The sequence below is a fragment of the Vulpes lagopus genome, chromosome 6 (assembly GCF_018345385.1).
Source record: "Vulpes lagopus strain Blue_001 chromosome 6, ASM1834538v1, whole genome shotgun sequence".
Classification (NCBI taxonomy): domain Eukaryota; kingdom Metazoa; phylum Chordata; class Mammalia; order Carnivora; family Canidae; genus Vulpes; species Vulpes lagopus.
Genome location: NC_054829.1, coordinates 96,369,499 through 96,390,277, shown reverse-complemented (window position 1 = coordinate 96,390,277; position 20,779 = coordinate 96,369,499). Strand labels below are relative to the sequence as shown.

At 40.6% G+C, this 20,779-nt stretch overlaps 1 protein-coding gene across 6 annotated transcripts in view; it reads right to left on the bottom strand.

Moving 5' to 3' along the window:
* The window catches only part of RAP1GDS1 (Rap1 GTPase-GDP dissociation stimulator 1), a 152,188-nt gene extending 141,384 nt beyond the window's left edge, over positions 1 to 10,804 (bottom strand). For 2 of the 6 annotated variants that reach the window (XM_041758846.1, XM_041758848.1), the window contains exon 1: positions 9,967 to 10,198. In XM_041758846.1, coding sequence (XP_041614780.1) covers positions 9,967 to 10,081 — 115 coding nt within the window. In that variant the 5' untranslated portion in view covers positions 10,082 to 10,198. Of the gene's footprint in view, positions 1 to 9,966; positions 10,200 to 10,679 lie in introns of those variants that run through there. The other 4 variants (XM_041758850.1, XM_041758849.1, XM_041758847.1 and 1 more) reach the window with 4 other exon arrangements.
* Positions 10,805 to 20,779: the final 9,975 nt, after the last annotated feature.

Sequence of the window (20,779 nt, the reverse complement as noted above, 5' to 3'; positions counted from 1 at the left end):
TAACCCTCCTTAATCACAGAGTTTCTTCATTTGACTTTGGGAACCCTGCTATATGTATTGGGAAGCTATTAAAAATATATATCTAAGGAGTGAAATGATCAGATTCATCTTTTAAATAGAGTACTCTAGCAGCATGTAAAAACTGGTTAAGAAGGGAAATGCTAGGGGAAAGAACATCTGTTACAGAATAGTGAAATGGTCTCAAGAAGGGGTGATAAAACGCTGAATTGGTAGTGTTTACAGTAGAGAGAAGAGGAGAGGGTTGATTCAAAGAAGTAGAATTGTAAGAACTTAGGGAACCCAACAGATACTAGAAACAGAATGACGAGATTTCAGAGATGACTGACTGGATGGATGGTGATACCATTCACTGAGCTAGGGAATTCAAAGGGAGAAAAAGTCTTGGGTAAAGGTAACGTAGTATAGTATTACTCTACAGTAGAAATAGGTAAACTATGGTCCATCTCTTGATTTTGTATCATCCAAGGGTAAAACAGTTTTACATTTGTAAATTATTGAATAAAATCAAAAAGAAATATATTTCATGATGTGCAAATTGTATGAAATTCAAACGTTAGTGTCCATAAACAAAGTTTTATTGGAATGTAACTCACTCCTTTATTGTTTATACCCGTGTTCACGTTATGATAGCAGTTGAGTAGGGGAGACAGAAACCATACGTAGTGCCTTCATCAGTTTATACTGCTGTTTGATGTACTACAAATTGCAGCTGCACAGTTATGGCTGTCCATTGTTTTGAGTGCCATGGGTATTGTCATATTACAACATTCCATTTTGACCATTAAATCAAAACAGGAAACATATACTTTAAATGTCATGTTTTTAAGGCATGTAAGTGGTGTGGGGACTATCTTGTTATTGAATTAGATAGCAAACAAATATATCATGCAATGACACTATAGCTATGTTAGAAAAATACTACACCTATACTACCAGACTAAACATTCATCATATTCACAATTCATAGGAAAGTAATTGTCAGAGAAATTAGAAAATATAAAATACAGTAGCTCATCAAAGCTGAATTTCTTTACAAAAATAAAAAATGAGGGAACCCTGCGTGGCTGTCAGTTGAGCATCTGCCTTCCTCTCAGGTCATGATCCTGGGGTCAAGGGATCAAGCCATTTAGGGCTCCCTGCTCAGCAGGGAGTCTATTTCTCCCTCTCTCTTTGCCCCTCCCCCTGCTGGTGGATGCTCTCACTCACTCTCTCTCAAATAAATAAAATCTTAAAAATAAATTAATTAATTAAGTAAAAAATGAAAATGAAGCTACAAACTAAGTTCCTGAGTGGCTCACTTATTAACCAAGCAGGAAAGCTGTTTACTCATGGTGAGCTAAATTGTGTTTTGACTACAACAGCCAAAGAAATATTTCATGGGTGGTGGTAGGGATTGTTTGAGAGTAGCCATTCTGTGATGATAACTACTTGAAGAGGTAAGGATATTGGGAGCAATATCAATACTCTACTAAAAAACAAGGCAAATGATTTTGTAAAGTTTTCATTGGTTCTTGATAAGTTGATAGATATTAGTGATACTGATTAATGTTATTTTCAGAACACTGACACGGAGCATGAAGCAACTAAAGAATTAGCCTCTATGAAGAGTCTGCATAGAATCACAATAGGCGAGTTTATTTTCAAAATTGAGATTCAATACAACCTGAAGTGGAATCTGCTAAGATGTATTACAGCTGATGGCGATAAAAATGTGAGGAACAGAAAAAGGCTTAGCAGGCACCCGGGTGGCTCAGTTGGTTAAGCATCTGTCTTCGGCTCAGGTCATGATCCCAGTGTCTGGGATCAAGCCTCCTATAGGCTCCCTGCTTAGCGGGAGCCTGCTTCTCCCTTTCTCTCTGCCTGCTGTTCCCCCTGCTTGTGTTCTCTCTCTCTTTGTCAAATGAATAAATAAAATCCAAAAAAAAAAAAAGAAAGAAAGAAAGAAAGAAAGAAAGAAAGAAAGAAAGAAAGAAAGAAAGAAAGAAAGAAAGAAAAAAAGGTTTAGCTGAACAAACTTACCAAGTTTGTGAAAATGTGAGATATTTAAAGCCAATGGTTCTTCATTACATTATTCATCAGGAGGCATTTTATCAAGAAAGTATTTCAAACTATCATGTATTCCTGAACCAGTGGTATCAACTTCATTCACTCTCATAGATGTAATAAGCATCATCAGTTCTGTGTACGTTGATAAGAAGAAGCTAAATACCCTGACCAGCCTTATCACACAACAGTTTAATAGCTCAGCAATGGTAGAGTTTGATTTTGATTTTTTAGTTCAAAGGTGAGATGAAATTTCTGGGGGAATAAAAAGAAATGCCTTTAACCACTATTAACAAACAATGAATGCCTCTGGAAGTTAGATTTGCTGCAGATTTGATGTTTCCTAGAATTTGACCCGAAAATCAAGGCAAAATAGGGCTTATATGAGGAACTTAACTATGCTGTCATTTTGACAACATTGTTGGAAACACAAGTAACCATCAATCTACTGTATAAGCTTCTGGTACTGTCAAATGTTAAAATAAGAGACCTCCAGGCATATACAAATTTGCAACAGATATATTTTACAAGCTCAAACCATGGTTATAGCAGGGTTTTTCAGACTTCACTTCAGATCCAAAAGAAAATTTACACAAGAAAATCCACTTAACTAAGCAACTGAGAAGCTTCCACCTTTCTATTTTAAAGATTTTTTTTTTTTTTTAAATTCATGATAGACACAGAGAGAGAGAGAGAAGCAGGCTCCATGCCGGGAGCCCAACGCGGAACTGGATCCTGGGACTCCAGGATCGCATCCTGGGCCAGAGGCAGGCACCAAACTGCTGAGCCACCCAGGGATCCCCCCCACCTTTCTATTTTAAGTGGTTAATCCATAATGTAGTAGCATGCTAAGTAGCAAATATCAAGAGTAGAATCCAAAAGAATTCTATAAATTCATTCCATAGAAATGAACATGCTCATTAATAAAATCATATCCTCATGGACTGATTACAGTATTTGGCAATGTCTATGTTTCGAAAACAAAATCCATTAAATCACGTTACAGATCTGCATTAACAAATGAACATCTGGATCAATTCTGATGACAAGGTAACTCTGAATCCCAATTAAATGAAATTCTATCTCAAAAACAGAATTAAAATATTGTTATTAGTATATCTGTATTGCAATAACTTATGTTCAATTAGTGTTGTATTTTGAATTTAGTCAACAAAATATTTGTGGACATTTGTTTTCTTTCATCATATATTTCTCTATTATCTATGGAATATCTTTGATTTTGCCTTTTAGCCTGCAAAGCCTAAAATACTTACCATCTGGCCCTTTATGTAAAAAGTCTGCAGACCCATGCTCTACGGTGATGCTACTGAAAGTGCAACATCATCTGCCAATGTCTTGACAATGCAAATTCTCAGCCCACCCAACATCTACTAAATCAAAATTTCTGAGGGTGGGCGTAGTAATTTTTTTTTTAAATAAACACTAGTGGATTCTTAAGTAAGCTAGAGTTTGAGAATCACTGCTCTAAAATAAGATTTTAAAGACTTAGTTCTCTCCCCCTGGATGAATTATTTAATTCTTTGAATCAATAAAATGGGAATAGTGTCACTTACTTCATAGAATTGTTGAAAAAATTAAAAATTTTAAAAATATGAAAAAATGTAAAGCTTAGCATAATTAACATCAATAATTCTTATTAAATGATAATAAATGGTAATTATTCATTCAATGGTGTACTAAAACTCCTTTGTACCAGCCCAAGAAACATGATTATTAAATTTTTAGGAATTTTATGAGGCAATTATTAAAACAGCCATTACTAAAAATTAAATTTTATAAACCTAAATAAGTTATGTTAAATCAAAGGTATTAATACTCAAAACTCTTTACTACTTAATTATTTCACTATATTTTACTGTTATCTGTGCTCATAAGGTTATTATATCTATATGGTGGATCTACTATATACTGATGTGCTGCAATTCATCTCTTCCCAACTATGCATTCATAAGATATCAACAACCACCACAAATCCAGGCTTTATTAGAGAAGGGCTTTTGGTTGAACATAACCATCACACCTCTAGTTATTATCATTAAAAACTGCACAATGAATTTGGTTTTGAACTGAATTAATTTGAATTAACTATGGATATAGAGATGTTTAATAATCTCCTAGATAAAAAAATAGCCCATACATATATTATATATATGCCTACAGATATTATAGGCCATACATGTATTATACATATTGCCTACATATAGCCCAAACATTATACATAGTACCTACATTATATAAAATATATAACATATATAATAAACTATTTTATCAAATACACATACCTACATATTTAATAAAATACTTATGTGTATGCATATAGTATATGCAAGCATATAAATTTAGCAAAACATATTTATAAATATACATATGTATATATATACACACACACATATATATATAATATAGGCACTAGTAGCATATAGTTAGTAGTTGAAGTCATAAATATGGACAAAATTAAGCAAAAACAGCCTCAGAGAAGATACCAGATATACACCTCATATGGAAATAATTCATTTTGTGTACAAAAAGTTAGAAGGACTTTGGAGTTTGTAAGCAGAGCCAATCACAGCTAGCAGCTCAATTTAACCACTTCCATTTACCACTACCCTAATTCTCACTTTTATTTTTATCTTTTTAAGGTTTTATTTATTTATTCATGAGAGACACACACGGCGGGGGGAGGGGACTGAGACACAGGCAAAGGGAGAAGCAGGCTCCATGCAGGGAGCCGGACGTGGGACTCGATCCCGGGTCTCCAGGATCACACCCTGGACTGAAGGCAGCAGTAAACCGCTGAGCCACCCAGGCTGTCCTAATTCTCACTTTTAACTCCTGGAATGCTTCTAGCAACAAAAGTTGCATAAATAGATGTATTGAGAGAATGACATTACTCTGTAATTTAAATCCAGCATTTATATCTTAGCTCACATAAGTAATCATATTTAGGCCGTCTAGTCAGACAAAGCTAACAGGTTGTTTCAAACTTTGAAGTGCTACCTCAAGTAGACATTTACTCTTTTAACACTAAAGAAAAACTAATTATATAAGGATGAATACAGCATATTTAAGACATTAGTGATACTAAGTATATTTCAAAGTTCAGTTTCAAGGAATCATAGAATTTTATAACCAAAACAGACTTCATAACTTACTGATATCTTCGTTTATTATTGCCCTTCTCTCCACAAGAACTATTTGCCAAGTTAAATGCCTAGGAAAGTATTTTCAATTTAGTGTTATCCGAACATTTGATTATCAAAAATTAACACCAAGTTCTCAAAGGAGTGGGTCTTCCTTCTCCATTCCTCCTGATGATTGAGTATTAAAAATTTAGGTAATTCTTATGGTCGCTGCTGGTGCCACCAATAATGCTAGAATTGCCAAGTTCAAATTCAGTGACCTGGAATCTCTGTAGAGGGAAACCACAGTATTTTCCCCAAATGTACCCAGAAGCTCCAACATTCCAATGCGAAAGTTAAAACTCTACAGTTCTCAAAATGAATTACGGTTATTATAACTTTCCAAATAGTAGTACTAGGGACTTCAGAAGATGACTCTACCAAAGACAGTGAATTTAGCCCTGCTTCCATGGGGAGAAAACAGATAACGTAACAAAGATGTAATGCCAACATAAGAAAAATTATTGAACTAGTCAATCTGTCATCTATGCTCTTTTTAAAAAGTAAACTTTAGCGACTGCCAGTTTACCAAAAAATTGTATCATTCTAATTTGCAAAAAAAAAAAAAAAAAAGATCTGTAAAATCATTCCTGAACTTAGATATACAAGAGGAAAAAAATACAAGACTGATCTATAAAGCTAATACATATTTATACAGAAAAACAAAACCCTAGGAATTAAGGGTATAGAGACATAACTAGAGAATTCCAAATTCACAAAGACTAATAGAAATAAAAAGTGATAAAACCATTCATCAGTAAAAAGTATACTTTATGTAAAATGCTATGCAAAATTATAAAACCATTTCTAAGCTCAATCTGTATGACAAATATTGCAAACATAAAAAGTACACTATACTAGGATATAATGACATTAAAAAATGTCAGACTTGTGAAGCACTATGGTAACATTACAAATTATTCTCAGGCAAGAAAATAGCATGTATCACTCCATATAAAGTGCAACATTTTAAAAATGTTTAAAGAAACCTATGCTTATTTACAGATCTTTAAACAGGTCAAGGGATATAGTGAATTCTTAGTTTGTACTTCCTCATTACTCAGCCTCTACAACTGATCTCCATATCTACTACACCTCTTAAAGCTGCTTTTTAGAAAATATCCTGGGTAATATCCTAACCAAACCACATCACAATTCAGATCCTTTTCTCAGTCCTTATCACTGGGTTCTGAAGCAATGGATATTATTAACCATTCAGTATTTAATGAAACTAGCCACATGCCAATTCTAGGGTTTCACTCCTACCTACTTCTGTCTCTTTCAGTTGTCAAATCATTCCATTCTCCCCTGACAATGGGTCATTCCTCAAGATTCTTACCTTGGACAAATTTTCTTTTTTTTCTTTCTGTTGCCTCTCTGCCTCCTACCTAACTTGAAATATCATTCAGGATTTATGAATAACTTCCAGATCTCAAGTTCAAATCCTCTCTTAAAAGTTAAAATAACTGGGCAGCCACATGGCTCAGAGGTTTAGGGCTGCCTTCAGCCCAGGGCCTGATCCTGGAATCCCAGGATCGAGTCCCACGTCAGGCTCCCTGCATGGAGCCTGCTTCTTCCTCTGCCTCTCTCTCTCTCTCTCTCTCTCTCTCTCTCTCTCTCTCTCTCTGTCTCTAAGGAATAAATAAATAAAATCTTTAAAAAAAAAGTCAAAATAACTATTTGTTAAATATTTGTTACCTAGTTTCAGTCAGTCAACAAATGTTTACTGCATGGCTACTATGTGCCGTACACTATTATTTGAGATGTATTCAAAACCTAATGAGAGGGGCAGGCCCGGTGGCTTAGTGGTTTAGCGCCGCCTTCCGCTCAGGGCCTGATCCTGGAGACCCAGGATCAAGTCCCACGTCAGGCTCCCTGCATGGAGCCTGCTTCTCCCTCTGCCTGTGTCTCTGCTTCTCTCTCTCTCTCTCCTTCTCTCTGCCTCTCACTAATAAATAAATAAAATCTTTAAAAAACAAAAACAAAAACAAACCTAATGAGAATCCCTGTCATCAATGAGCAGAGAATCTAAATGGCAAAATAAACAGTGCAACCCATCAGGTCCAAAACTTACTATTCGTGTTTCCTCTTCCAATGGATTAAACATATATTAATATTTCCATATTTTCTTTATTGCCCAGGCGATGCTATACATCTCCTTTCTCAATTCCATACTCAATTAGTTGGCGAGTAAATCCTGTTCTTTATTTGCAACATTCTACTCCCATTGCCACAGTCTAGTTCCAGCCAGTAAATATTTTCACCCAAACTGCAACAACTACCTTCTGAAGTGTTCTCTATTTTCTCATCTAACCCATCTTTCACTCAATTAACAGATTAATTTTCCTAAACCACAGATGTGATCCATCACTTAACTACCTAAAAATGTTTCATAGTCCCATAGTCCCATAGTCAAAGTCCAAAAACTTCTTTAATTTGGCATTTAAGTTCCTCTACTATCTGGTCTTTACCCATAAATACTTTTTCATCTCTGTCACTCACTCTTACCTTACCTTTTGCTCCAGCCAAAGATGACTATTTAGTCATATCCTGAAATTCCTTGAGTATTCCCCATCTCTATATCTCCATTTATGCCATTTCTCTCCTGCCAACCCCCATCCTAATTAACAGTCTCCATTCATTTCTACCTTCCAGAAGTTTAACCAACCTTTGGTTCAAACAACATCATTTTTCTAAAACCTTCTTCTCTCCATGCCCTGAATCTATAACACATGTAAAGATCATTTATTATCACTTCCGTTATAGCTATCTGCGTATGTATCATATCATTCCAATTAGGATTAAATGGAACTTGAAGTATGAATGTTTTATTCATCTCTGTCCTCCCACAGTACATTGTACGTGGTTGATATTCAATAAATATTAAGTATATGTTGACTGTATAATAAGATACATATTATAGCCATGGCCCATAAGACTATATAGGAAGTTTCCTTCACTTTCTTACAGAGAAAAAGCACTGCCATGAGAATATTTTTTAAAATCACCTTATTTATTTCTTGGGAAGTCTTTCAAAAGTGATTTTTTCCTACCATTAATCAGGGTACCCTTTACGTATATGTCAATTGTTATAACTTCTTTGGCTCAGAAGATGAAATCGCTTTACAAGGTTTCAATTATTTTATGTCGTTGCATGTCCTGGTGATCACACACTAAACCACCTTACCATGGAAGACAGCAGTGCAGAAGGAAATGGCTTACCTGGAGGCTATCCCCAAATCCATATCTCTGAGACAACCCAACTTTTTTTTTTTTTTTTTTTTTACCAAGAAGACTACTCATAGTATAATTATACTTCTCTATTCCCATTTCCTCCAAGCCTCCATAATAAGTACCAAACCGAATGTTCAAAGCCCATACTTTCAAGTTCACAAATGGAAAATAGTAGGTTTTAACTTCAATAGTGAATTCACCAAAGACTTATTGAATATCTACTATGTGGAAAGAACTGTGGGATACACAAAAATTAATCAGACATAATTTACATCTTCTGGAACTGATGACTAACTGCACAACACACACATAAACAACTCCATTATAAGGCAGATTATGTAAGTGCTAAAAAGCCTCCAATAAGGTATAGAGTACTATGAGGAGAGACTGGTTTAATCAAAGAGTATCTGAGAAACCTCAAATGAGAGAAGGGTTTCTATCTGACCATTCTTTGAAATCAAGCAGTAACATTCAAGAATTTGAAGATCAATCATTTTTAAATAAAGTATTTTTATTCATAAGTATGGCAACAATTGAATTTTTTCTACTGAGAAGACTCGGACTCAACATGTAAGTTAAAATTTTATTTAAATGGATTTTCTAGCTCCCCTTGAAACACGGGTAAATGTATTTCACAAGCCATATTTGTGGCCTATAATTAAGGAGAGAGTTTTTGTATGTTCAAGGGAATTTTGCAATGTGTCCAATAATCTGAGTATTTATTTAAAATTCTACTCCTAAAAAAAAGAGCTAGGTACATATGGGCCACCCAATTTTACATAAATTGGTTCAGCATAATACCAATAGTACATTAAAAGGGGGGGGGGGGAAACTGAACTAAAGATAAAATTCAGGGCCATAATTCATTTTTTTATTCATACCACCTCCTCCTGCAACATTAGCCTCTCCCCAATATATGACCAAAGGTCTGAAACAGCTTGGAGCATCTGCTTTTCCGGTAAGCTCCATCCACACCATTTCTAGATTTAGATACTTCCTTGAAGATTCTCCATTGCCACGACTGAATCCTAGACGTGTTGAGCACTGTATTGACAGATGAAAGAACCACATTCATTTTAGGCTTAAAATAACTTGCACAGAGGGGTGGGGAAAGTCCGAGTTGACAGATGCCAATGGAGCAGATTTTAAAAGAGGAGATTACGATAGGAGTGGAAGCAAAGCAGGAGCATGCAGAAGTCCGGCACTTCAAACCGATACTACCTTTGAAAAATCGTCTGTTAATTACAGGACGCATCGGGCGTTTCTGTAATGACCGCACTTCACACCTAAGCAATGTCATGACAAAAAAAAAAAAAATTTAAGACGAATCATATGTAATTTTAGAGAATTCATCTGCTTTTAAATAGCTCATCGCCAACAAATTCCTTGGGATCAACCATACATACAAAGGAACTGAAAATCAGATTATGTCGATCGAGGCAGGGGAGGCCGGGAAAGAAGAACTAACCTGTGAGTTCCGCAACGTGTTCCCGGGCGCGTTTCCCCGCACAGCAGCGGCGAGGGCACGGGAGCCCCGGGCGCGGCGGTCCCCGGGCCCAGGTCGGCGGCCGCGGCTCCTCCATCCCTCCGTCCGCTCGCCCCCGCGGCCTCCGCCAGGTCCACCTGCCAAGCGCCGAGGCTGGCGCTCTCCCCCCGCCCCGCACAAGTCGTCCCCGGGCAGGTCGCGCCGCCGCCCAGACAAACTACTTGCTCGCACTTCCCCGCCTCGGGGGGGACAGTCCCCGCGACGGGGAAAGGTCGCCCGGACGGGGAAGTTGGGCGAAGCGGTCTCCCCCGCGCGGTCCGACCGAAGGCAGCGGGCGGCCTCCGGAGGCTCGGGCACGGGCCGGAGGATGCTAGTCCGCGAGGCCGGCCCCGCGGGGCCCGGGCACGGCTCGGCAGGAAGAATGGAGGAGGGGAGGCGCGGCCGCGCGGTGCCCGGGAGCCGGAGCCCGGCGGCGGTCTGGCCCCGCGGCCCGACCCCACCCCGCGCGCGGGACCCTCCCGGCCCGGGGCCGCCGTGCGTCCCGCGTGCGCCGACTGTCCCCGGGGCCGAGCCACGCTCCTGCACCCGCGGATTGGAGAAATCCGGCAACTTTGCGCGAGAAACGCTCCCCACCCTGCAACACGCCGAGAAAGGGAAAAATGTCAGGCGGTGACGGGGAGGGCAGGGTGACTTACCCATGTTTCTCCCGGGGGGTGCGGGGCCAGCGGGGCGAGGCGAAGGTCCCCGGGGCGGGCGGCGCGGCGCTGCGTCCTCCCTGCACCTCGGTCTCTCCCGCAGCCAGGGAGGGACCCGCGGGGGGCGGCCGCCGGGGAGGAGCAGCTGCTGCTGCTGCTGCTGCAGGCGGCGCGGCCGCGGCGGGGACGAGCGGCGGGGGGCGGGGCGGGGCGGGGCGGGGCGGGGCGGGGCGGGCGGGCGCCCGGGAGGCAGAGCGGGCCCGAGCTGCGCCCGCCCCCTCGGCCGAGCATGCTCAGTGGCCCCGCCGCGCCTTCCCCTTCCTCCTCCCCTCCCCGGCGGGCGGATCCGAGCGTGCGGGCGGGCCCGCTGCAGCCGCCGCGAGCCGCGGGGTGGCGACCGCCGGAGGGAGCCGGGCGCTGCGACGCGGGGTCCCGAGGGCTGCCGCCTGCCTTGCTCGCCCACCGCGTGTGCCTTAGGGGCCGGCCCGGCTGCGCGGGCTCAAGTCCCCGGAGGAGACGCCGGGCCGCTCGGGCCGCAGGAGGCGGCGGGGACGCCGAGCAGACGTGCTGAGACGGAGCTGCCGTGCACGGGCCGCCGGGGCCGGCGCCCCCGGAGACCGAGACCGAGACCCGAGGACGCCCGTGTTCGGAGCAGCCTGCGGGCCCGCGGGGCGCGGGGCGCGGGGCGGGGAGGCCTCCTAATGCGAGCGGGCGCAGCGGGGGCTTGGGGCCGTCTCGGCCGCGAGAGCTTCCGAACAGGGCTGGGCCGCCCCAGGGCCTCCTCGGGGAGTGTGTTCTACGGAAGCGCGGCCTTGCCTTCCCCCCGGCGCCCGGCCAGCACCGACGGAGCCAGGGTGCCCTCGGCTCCCCCCCGCCCCCGGGCAGCCCCGGCTGCACCCCGCCCCCTTCCACGGCGGCCCCGCCCAGCCGGCGGCCCAGGCTCCCGGGACGTGGAGGGAGGAGGCCCGGGGAAGCCTTCCCGTTCCCCGCGGGGCCCGTCTGGCCCGAGCCCTCGTAGCTGTAGGAGCCGGGTCGCTCTCCCCACCCAGCGGCACCGCACGCCAGCACCGACAGGCCCGCAGTCAGCGGTCCCACCTGTGGGAGAGGGACCTGCACACCTGAGTCGAGGTTGCTCCTCCCGTTCAACTCTTACTCTGTGAATTCCACGTTGAGAAAAGGCGCCTGGCCTCGCTGCAGCCGTGCCCGCTCTTGCTCTTACAGTCACATCAGCTTCCGTTTGTACAACCACCAGCACGCGGGTCAGAAGTGCCTTGTAGTTGCTTAAGCAGAGCAGATTTTGCGTGAGCTTTCTAAAAACAAAAGTGAAACGCGATCGTTAAAAAGAAAGAGCTTTGGTAAAACAAGGAAATGCAATTTACCGACGTGCAAGCTATTAGGCCTTTCTGATCCATAAGACCAATCAGGCAACCAACCTCACTCTTATGCCCTCTTTCCCTTTCTGGGAGATAAGGATGCTTTCGGTTTTGCCTTCAAATGTTCTTACATGCTAAATGAGTTTCCTAGGGCTGCTGTAACTATCATGAACTGTGCAGCTTAGAATAGAAATTGATTGTCTCACAGTTCCAGAGGCTAGAAGTCTGAAAGCGTCGGGCCATGCTCCCTCTGAAGGCACTAAGGAAGGATCACTTCCAGGCCTCTCCTCGCTTCTGATAAGTCCCTGGCTTGTGCTGGCATAACTCCACAATCTTCACATGGCATGTCTGTTCAAATGTGGCGTCCCTTTTTATAAGGCTGCCAGTCATGGATTAGGGGCCCGAGCATACTTTAGTATGACCTTATCTTTAGTTGTATCTGTAACCTAGACCCTATTTCCAGGGTTAAATCTAACATACTGGGTGTTGGGTCTTAATTAAATTCGCAGGGCACATGACTCAATCCATAACACACCAACGCAAGTTACACACATACACACCCCTGCCATGCTCCACATTCCTTTTGGAGCTCTCCAGATCTCTCTCTCTCTCTCTCACACTCACACACACACACACACAGCCCCATGTTCCACTTTGATTTTGGACCTCTCCAGATCACTACTGGGCCTTTGTATGGCTGCTTTTTTGTCTTTCTTTTCTATTTATTTTTTAAAAATTTTTATTTATGATAGTCACAGAGAGAGAGAGAGAGAGGCAGAGACACAGGCTCCATGCACCGGGAGCCCGACGTGGGATTCGATCCCGGGTCTCCAGGATCGCGCCCTGGGCCAAAGGCAGGCGCCAAACCGCTGCGCCACGCAGGGATCCCCTTTGTCTTTCTTTTTACTTAACATTCATTAATCTCTTCCAGATTCTCAAATTCACTTGCTTCATTTCTCCTGCTACTTTTTTTTTCTAGTTACATATTACAGTTATTTTCTAAGAGCATCTTTTTTCATTTGGATGTACAAATTCAAACTAGCAAAAGCTACAGCAGCTTTGTGACCTCCCACCTGACACTAGTTTAAGTGCCGCTTTTGTTCTGCTTGACTCTAAAAACCATTCCCTTAGCACTCCTATCAATTAAAACCACAGGGCTGTCTAGACATACTGCATACAATGAGTCCCAAAGTGCTGGTGTATGATGGCAGTAAGACCCGGTATTCATTGCTACATGTGGAAGTGTAACCAGTGTAACGCCTACCGTTTCACACATAATGCTAGTTCTCACCTCAACTTTCTTCTCCTGTTTTAGAAATGACTTTTTTCTCATATCTTTACTTTCTTCATCTTTTTCTTCAAAAGTCACCTGCATGAGGACTTCCCTAGCCATTTTATCTAATACTTCAACATTCCCACTTCATATCCTAGATTCCATATTAATTTTTTCCTTAGCACTTATCACTAAAATAATCATTTAAGCAACATTTTGCTTATTGGTATTCACCCTCATTTCAATCTAAGCTCCCCAAAGGCAGGGATTTTTGTCTTCCTTATGTGCCATTGTATCCCCAGTGTTGGTACAATGCTAGTACATAGTAAGTGCTCAATAAAAATTGGTTGTATGAATGAAACTCTTCATCCTTCCAAAGTTTTATCTTGAAAGGAACAAGAATGATGTTCTTTTTTATGAACTCTAGCACCTTACCAAGTAAAAGCCATTAATCAATAAATATTTATAAAGATAATGATGACAGCTGCTGTCTGTATTGCCTCTATTCCCTCAGTTGATAGATATTTACTGAGTGCCTACTATATTAGGCACTATAATAGACACCAGGGATAAAAAAAAAAATAAACTATGGCACCTGCCCTAAAAAAGTTACATATTAGAAAGATTGTTTTGGGGATACCTCTAGTCACTGATTACATAAATAGCTTGAAAATATTCTCCAGATGTCGAGAGTTTCCAGAAATAAATCTACTGGTGTCTGTACTTTGGGTTAGGCAAGAGTCAGGATTTTATAAGGCCTGCTGCAAAATAAAGGAAGACATTTTGTTGCGATGCAGAGGCTTTTATATTAAGTATCACAAATGTATTTATATTTTGAAAATTGATTTAGGATTAGCCACATAGCTGTTGAAGGCCAGGGGAGAAAGATCAAAGAAAATGTTTATTAGAAAGGCTTAGAATCACTACATTTGGGCAAGGTTTATAACATAACTTTACTTCATTGATGTGTATAGCCTTATAAGAGGTTGAAAAGTGATTTAAATTCTTTAAAGGAACTGTACTGGGAGGGGCAGAGCAAGAGGAGGTCGAAAGAGAGAAAATGTTCTTTAAAAGAATAATAGGGAACTGATTGCCTCTTCTTTACCACCTTCTGAATATCATTTAAGGGAATCTCACTGGAGTAGTTAAACTGAACTTTGCAGCGATAAAAAATGAGTTGGCAGTGAACAGTCTTCTACCTACACTATTTTTAAAATACCTCTGTGAGTTTAGGCTAGTCTAGGTTTGAACAACAAAAATGTCTCACCTTTGGTCCATTGTAACCCTCCTCCCCCTCCCCAGTATCTCTTATTTACTTAATATGTTAACCATTTTCTAAATGTTATGAAATTAAAATTTTCTCTTTTCAAAGTCTGTCACCTTAAACTGACTAATGTCTACATATTGCAAACAACTATAGCCCTAGATCATATACATTTTTTAGACAGGACGAAGAACTGCAAACCATCTGTTCTGAGCTCAGCACTATGCTAAATGCTATAGGATAACTATAGGTGCATATCATGCGAAACAAAAGTAGAGACAAGTCTATATTTAAAGTCTCTATTAGAAAATCTCTTAAGTCTGTAAATGCTATCATATTTTTTTAAAAAATTAGTCAAAGATGGCTTCATAAGGAGAGGATATAAATGGATAGAATTTTTGTGTGGAGATGTTGGAAGAAAAGCATCTTTTTCCAAGAGAGAGAAACAGCATGAACTGAGGCATAATTATGTTACATTTATAAGACCATAAAAAAAGGGTACATATTGGAACATAGTTAGAAATAAGATTGGAAATTTAGTATGAGGGACAGATCATGATGCGTTAAAAAAGCCAAACAAAAGAATTTAAGCTTGATAAGGTAAGAAATACAGTCATTGAAGATTTCTGAGACATGGAATAACATGATGAAAACAGTATAAGGCCAGGAAAAGAGTAATAGGTTACAGAAAGCAATATTTGTTGAGAGCATGTGCCATTCTACCTAGGAATTATGTACACAAATATCAATTCGACACAGTTTTGGTCCTCAGAGAATACAGAGATAGACAATAGTTAAAATACAGTGCTATCACTACCAAGATGGGCAATATAAGTAGGACATTTAACCCTATCATGGAAAGCCTCTTAGAAAGATGTCATCTCAGCAGAGACCTGAAAGATTAGAGAAGTCAACCAAACAGAAGGCTTTATATTGCAGAGGCCTGGAGACAAGAGTTGGAATCTTTGAGGAATCTGCAAGCAGTTAATGGCTAGGGTGAGGTGTGTGCAGATTTAGGGAAAGGGAGAAGGTTGTAGAACAAAAGCAGACAAGTAAGAGAGATCAAATCTTGTAATGCCTTCATGGCTGAGGTGGGGTATTGGATTTTATCCTGAGGGGAGCAGGGAGTCATTGAAGGGTTTGAAAGTTTAAAGTTTGAAGATGTCATAGTTAAATTTATATTTTAATAGTTGCAAAGCAGAAAGAGATCCATACTGGAGAATGGGAGACTGTTGTAGTATTCCAGGTTTGAGCTGAACTAAAATTGAAGCAGTGGGGATAGATAGTAATGGACAGCCTTGAGAAATATTAAAGAAGTGGTACTGGCTTGGTGACTGATCAGGTATTGTGTAGTTGCTTATTTTAAATAATATAACAGCACTATGAGTGAGGTATTATTATCTCAGCTCTACAGATAATGACACATGTTCAGAGGGGTTAAGTAATTTAACTCAGGATCTTAACTAGTAAATAAAGGAAGCAGAAGTAAAATCTAAACCTCTCTGATTCTAATCCTCACTGTGGTAGTATGTAGATAAATGTGTTGAGGGAAATTACCTTCTATTTTGTGAGACCTCATTAGATTTAAAAAATAATATTATGTTGTAAAATATCTTTATTTGAAGATTATCTTCATTGTCTTATTTTTTAAGATTTTATGTATTTATTTACTCATGAGAGACACAAAGAGAGAGAGAGAGAGAGAGAGGCAAAGACACAGGCAGAGGGAGAAGGAGGCTCCTCTCAGGGAGCCCAATATGGGACTGGATCCCGGGACACGAGGATCACGCCCTGAGCCAAAGGCAGACACTCAACCGCTGAGCCACCCAGGGATCCCCTCTTCATTGTCTTTTTTTTTTTTTTTTTTTATGATAGGCACACAGTGAGAGAGAGAGAGAGGCAGAGACACAGGCAGAGGGAGAAGCAGGGTCCATGCACCGGGAGCCCGACGTGGGATTAGATCCCGGGTCTCCAGGATCGCGCCCTGGGCCAAAGGCAGGCGCCAAACCGCTGCGCCACCCAGGGATCCCCTCTTCATTGTTTTTAAAGTATTATTTGTTCCTGCTTCTCTGAAACTTACAAATATAAAAGGCAGATCTTTGCATTATTATAATATTTTATTTGTCAATATTTAACACAGCTACTTTTGATTAGGACATGGGCTCAGTTATTCTTGAAATGATATTTAGCCTATTTAAATTTCAATTGGCTTTGCATTAAAAGGGGGGTTAGAAGCTTGCTATGCATCTAGTGTTTGAAATCATAATATGCAAGGATTTTTTATAATTCTATGTTTTTAGACTATTGGATAAGTATGGGTAAATTTTGCTTCCTTTCCTTCCTCCAAACTTTGAATTTAAGTCATGTTCCACAGTTATGTTTATGAATTTAAGTCATTGTATGTTCCACATTTCACAATGAGAAAGTTGTGCCAAAGTAAAACAAATGGTTGGCTTCAGAACACCAAGAAAACTGATGGTTGCATACAATGCCATAGAGGGAAGAGAGTTCAAGACATAAAATTGTTAAGTCCTGGGCGCCTGGGTGGCTCAGTTGGTTAGGCGTCTGCCTTCAGCTCAGGCTGTGATCCTGGAGTCTTGGGATCTATGGGGCTCACTGCTAAGCTGGGAGTCTGCTTCTCCCCACCCCGGCCCCATGCTCGCTCACTCTTTCTCTCTCTCTAACTCACTCTCCCTCAAATAAATAAATAAAATCTGTAAAAAAAAAAAAAAAAAAAAAAAAAGTTGAGTCCCATTCCACCTCTAAAGACCTCTGTCTGTGCTAGTTAATTTTGTCATTTGTGGCAGTTCACTTTGTCTCTCTCTCAATTCTTCTTTGTAAAAACTGTGAATTATGTTTGTCAAGGGGATAAACCACGAACTACTTGGTTCCGACAGAGGCATTTAGCTCCACTACCTAAAATTATCACACCCTCTACCCACCTATCCACATATACACATGGTCACCAACTTGCTTGAGAAATTCTCCAAGTCTTAAAACATTCTATTCCTCTGACTCTGAACTGGCCTAAGGCAAAACTGGGAAGTAATTAACATTAGTTTTGATGCTCTTGTGTTAGAAACTCTCATATAATACTAACCTCTAATACTAACCGTATGAGTTAGGTATTTTACAAATAAGGAAATGGAGAAACAAAATGTTTTAATTAATTTGCCTAATGTCACATGACCAAGAAAAGGTAGACCTGAAATTGGAACCAGGTCTGTTTGATTTCAAAGTCCCCTTCCATTTCATTACACTGCCTCCTAGCAACCTGTTTCCCAACCCCCTAACCTCACTTCCACTATGACATTGCATGGGAAAGAAACATCTTCCCTGCTTCTCTACCGAGGCAAAGTTACCTGTTTGATTTAGTTTTTTATCTGGCAATAATTTTTTTTCAGAGTTAACAGAAGCTAATCTAGTAATCTATGACAAGGGTTTGTAATCATACTTTCCTCCTGTGAAACATGTAAGCATTTTGAGAGTAGCCTTTTAAATAAAAATAACTCAAAAGCAGAGTTTTGATTAGATTATCCTTCTTCCTTCATATGCTATGTGCAGCTCAAATCACCAGTAATTGCCCATTTTCTCTACTCTTAGATTTTTCCAGATCCTCTCATAATCTCCATCATTTCCTTTGCAAGGATCTTCTTTTATCCACTTTAAAATTCACCTAAAAACTTTCTTAAGAAGACATCATAATTTAAGCTCACCTAACCCCGATTAAGCAATTATTAGTATTTATAAAGCTTCTATAAAAAAAAAAAACTGGCTCATTCAGACTTAGAATAGAGAAACCTCATTAACCAGCATGTCTATTTACCTATAGTTCACTAATAATTGATTCTTATAAGTATAACCCTGAGTGACTGCAAGATTCTAAAGTGTTAAAAACCGAATAAAGTTTGCTTAATGTACTTGTATTTGTGTCCTATGGCTGTTGTAACACATTACCACACAATTATTGACTTCAAACAACACAAATTTATTATATTATGATTCTGGAGGTCAGAAGTCCAAAACAGATCTCACTGGGCTAAAATCAAAGTGTTGATGGAGCTGTATTCCTTTTTGGAGGCTCTATAGGAAGATCTGTTTCCTTGCCTTTTCCAGCTTCTAGAAGCTGCCCACACTGCTCCTACTCTCCTCCCTCTTTCTTTCCCTGGTAAGGAACCACATGATTATCCCTCTAGGATAATCCTGGATAATTTTCCCATCTCATGATCCTTAATTTAATCACACTTGCAAAGTCCCTTTTTGCCATGTAAAAATAACATATTCACAGGTTCTAGGGACTTAGATATAGACATTTTGGAGAGGGGCATTATTCTACTTACCTGAGTAGCTAATATTAAACTTACTTTGTTATATCAAGTGTATGAAAATTAGTAAAAACCTATATGTATACATATGTGGTATGTATATGTGAGTATACTTTGATAATTTATTAGTTTTCTAATCGTGCTGGAAAGCAGACTTTTCTGACTTCTAATTATGTATGTATGCTTTAATCATTTCATGAATCCACTATCCAGATCCACTTTTTTTGAGTTTTTTAATTCCTAGAACCTAGTAATAGTTCAATATGTATCTCTATAAAAATCATTGACTGACTACTGTATTTTTGATATAATCATCTAAGGCATTTGCACTTTTGAAATCTGATTTTTATGATAAACCAACTCCTGGTTTTCTGGGAACAAAACAATTCTAGGAATATGAAAAATTTGCGTGGAAATCTATTGGAATTAATACTTTGTAATGAACACATCAGCAAAAGCCAGATATTATTTCTAAGTTGCTATCTTTAAATAGTTATTCATTTATTCAACAAATACTTATTATTAGCATGCTGTGACCTAAGACTTGGGGATATAACAGTTAACAATGAAGACTTGTGGGCACCTGGGCGGCTCAGTTGGTTAAGCATCTGCCTTCATCTCAGGTCATGATTAGAGTCCTGGGATCCAGCTCCACGTGGGGCTCCCTGCTCAGTGGGGAGCCTGCTTCTCCTCCCTCTGCACTGCCCGCATCCCTCACTTGTACTCTCTCTCAAATAAATAAAATCTTAAAAAAACAAACAAACAAACAATGAACCCTTGTTTCCTCATTGAGCACATTTGAGTAAGGAGGACGAACAAGCCACTAAATAAACAAACAGAATAAAAACATGAGATAAGTACTGTAAGGGAAGCAGATAAGGAGTTGTAGCAGACAAAAATGGCAGTGGGGAAGTAACACTGTGTGGGAAGGCCACTCTTGGAACAAGATAATTAATCTGAGACTTGAAGATTAGAAGCAGATCATGCAAAACACCAGAGTAGGAAACTTTTCAGGCAGGGGGAGCTGCAAGTGCAAAAATCCTGAGGAGGAAAATTATGGCTTTGTTTTAGGAAGTGAAAAAAGACTGGAATAGTGAAAGCATAAGAAGTAGGACAGAGTGGCAAAAAATGAAGTTGCAGAGGTAGTGAAAGCCAAATAATGCAGAATCTGAGGTTTAATAGGTTCCAGTAAATAAAAGTCCTCTGTGTTATCCCAGAATTTAAAACCAAGTGGGGGCTCAGCGGTTTACCGCCGCCTTCAGCCCAGCGCAGGATCCTGGAGCCCCGCGATCGAATCCCACATCGGACTCCCTGCGTGGAGCCTGCTTCTCCCTCTGCCTGTGTCTCTGCCTCTTTCTCTCTCCCCGTGTCTCTCATGAATAAATAAATAAAATCTTTAAAAATATATATATATAAAAACAAGTGGGATATAGGACTCAGGAGTCAGATTACATGGAGGTCAAACAAGCAACTCTATTACAGATTCTACTGAGGTGCAAGCAGAGCCAAATCGGCTTCCTAATACTTCTCCCCTTGCCATTGCCCTGAACAAACAAGCTTCCCTATGTCCCAAACAGAGCTGAACTGCAGGTTTTCCCTCCACAGGCTACTTACTACAGGGCAGAGGAGAATTAAGCCATTCTAAAGGGAAAAACCCCAGATATCTCTGGCCACATATTCTCAGTTGTCTTTCCCCAGCTCACCAGTGAGATAATTCCCTCTATCTCTCAGGGGAAGGAAGGCTTAATAAGGATGAGAGTGGAGGGGGCAGTTGCTGGGAGAGAACAGGAATATTACCATAATTTTCTTCTTTCAGAGAGAAGGTTCTCTCCATTCTATGAAATGCATGGAGTGGAGAGGAAGGA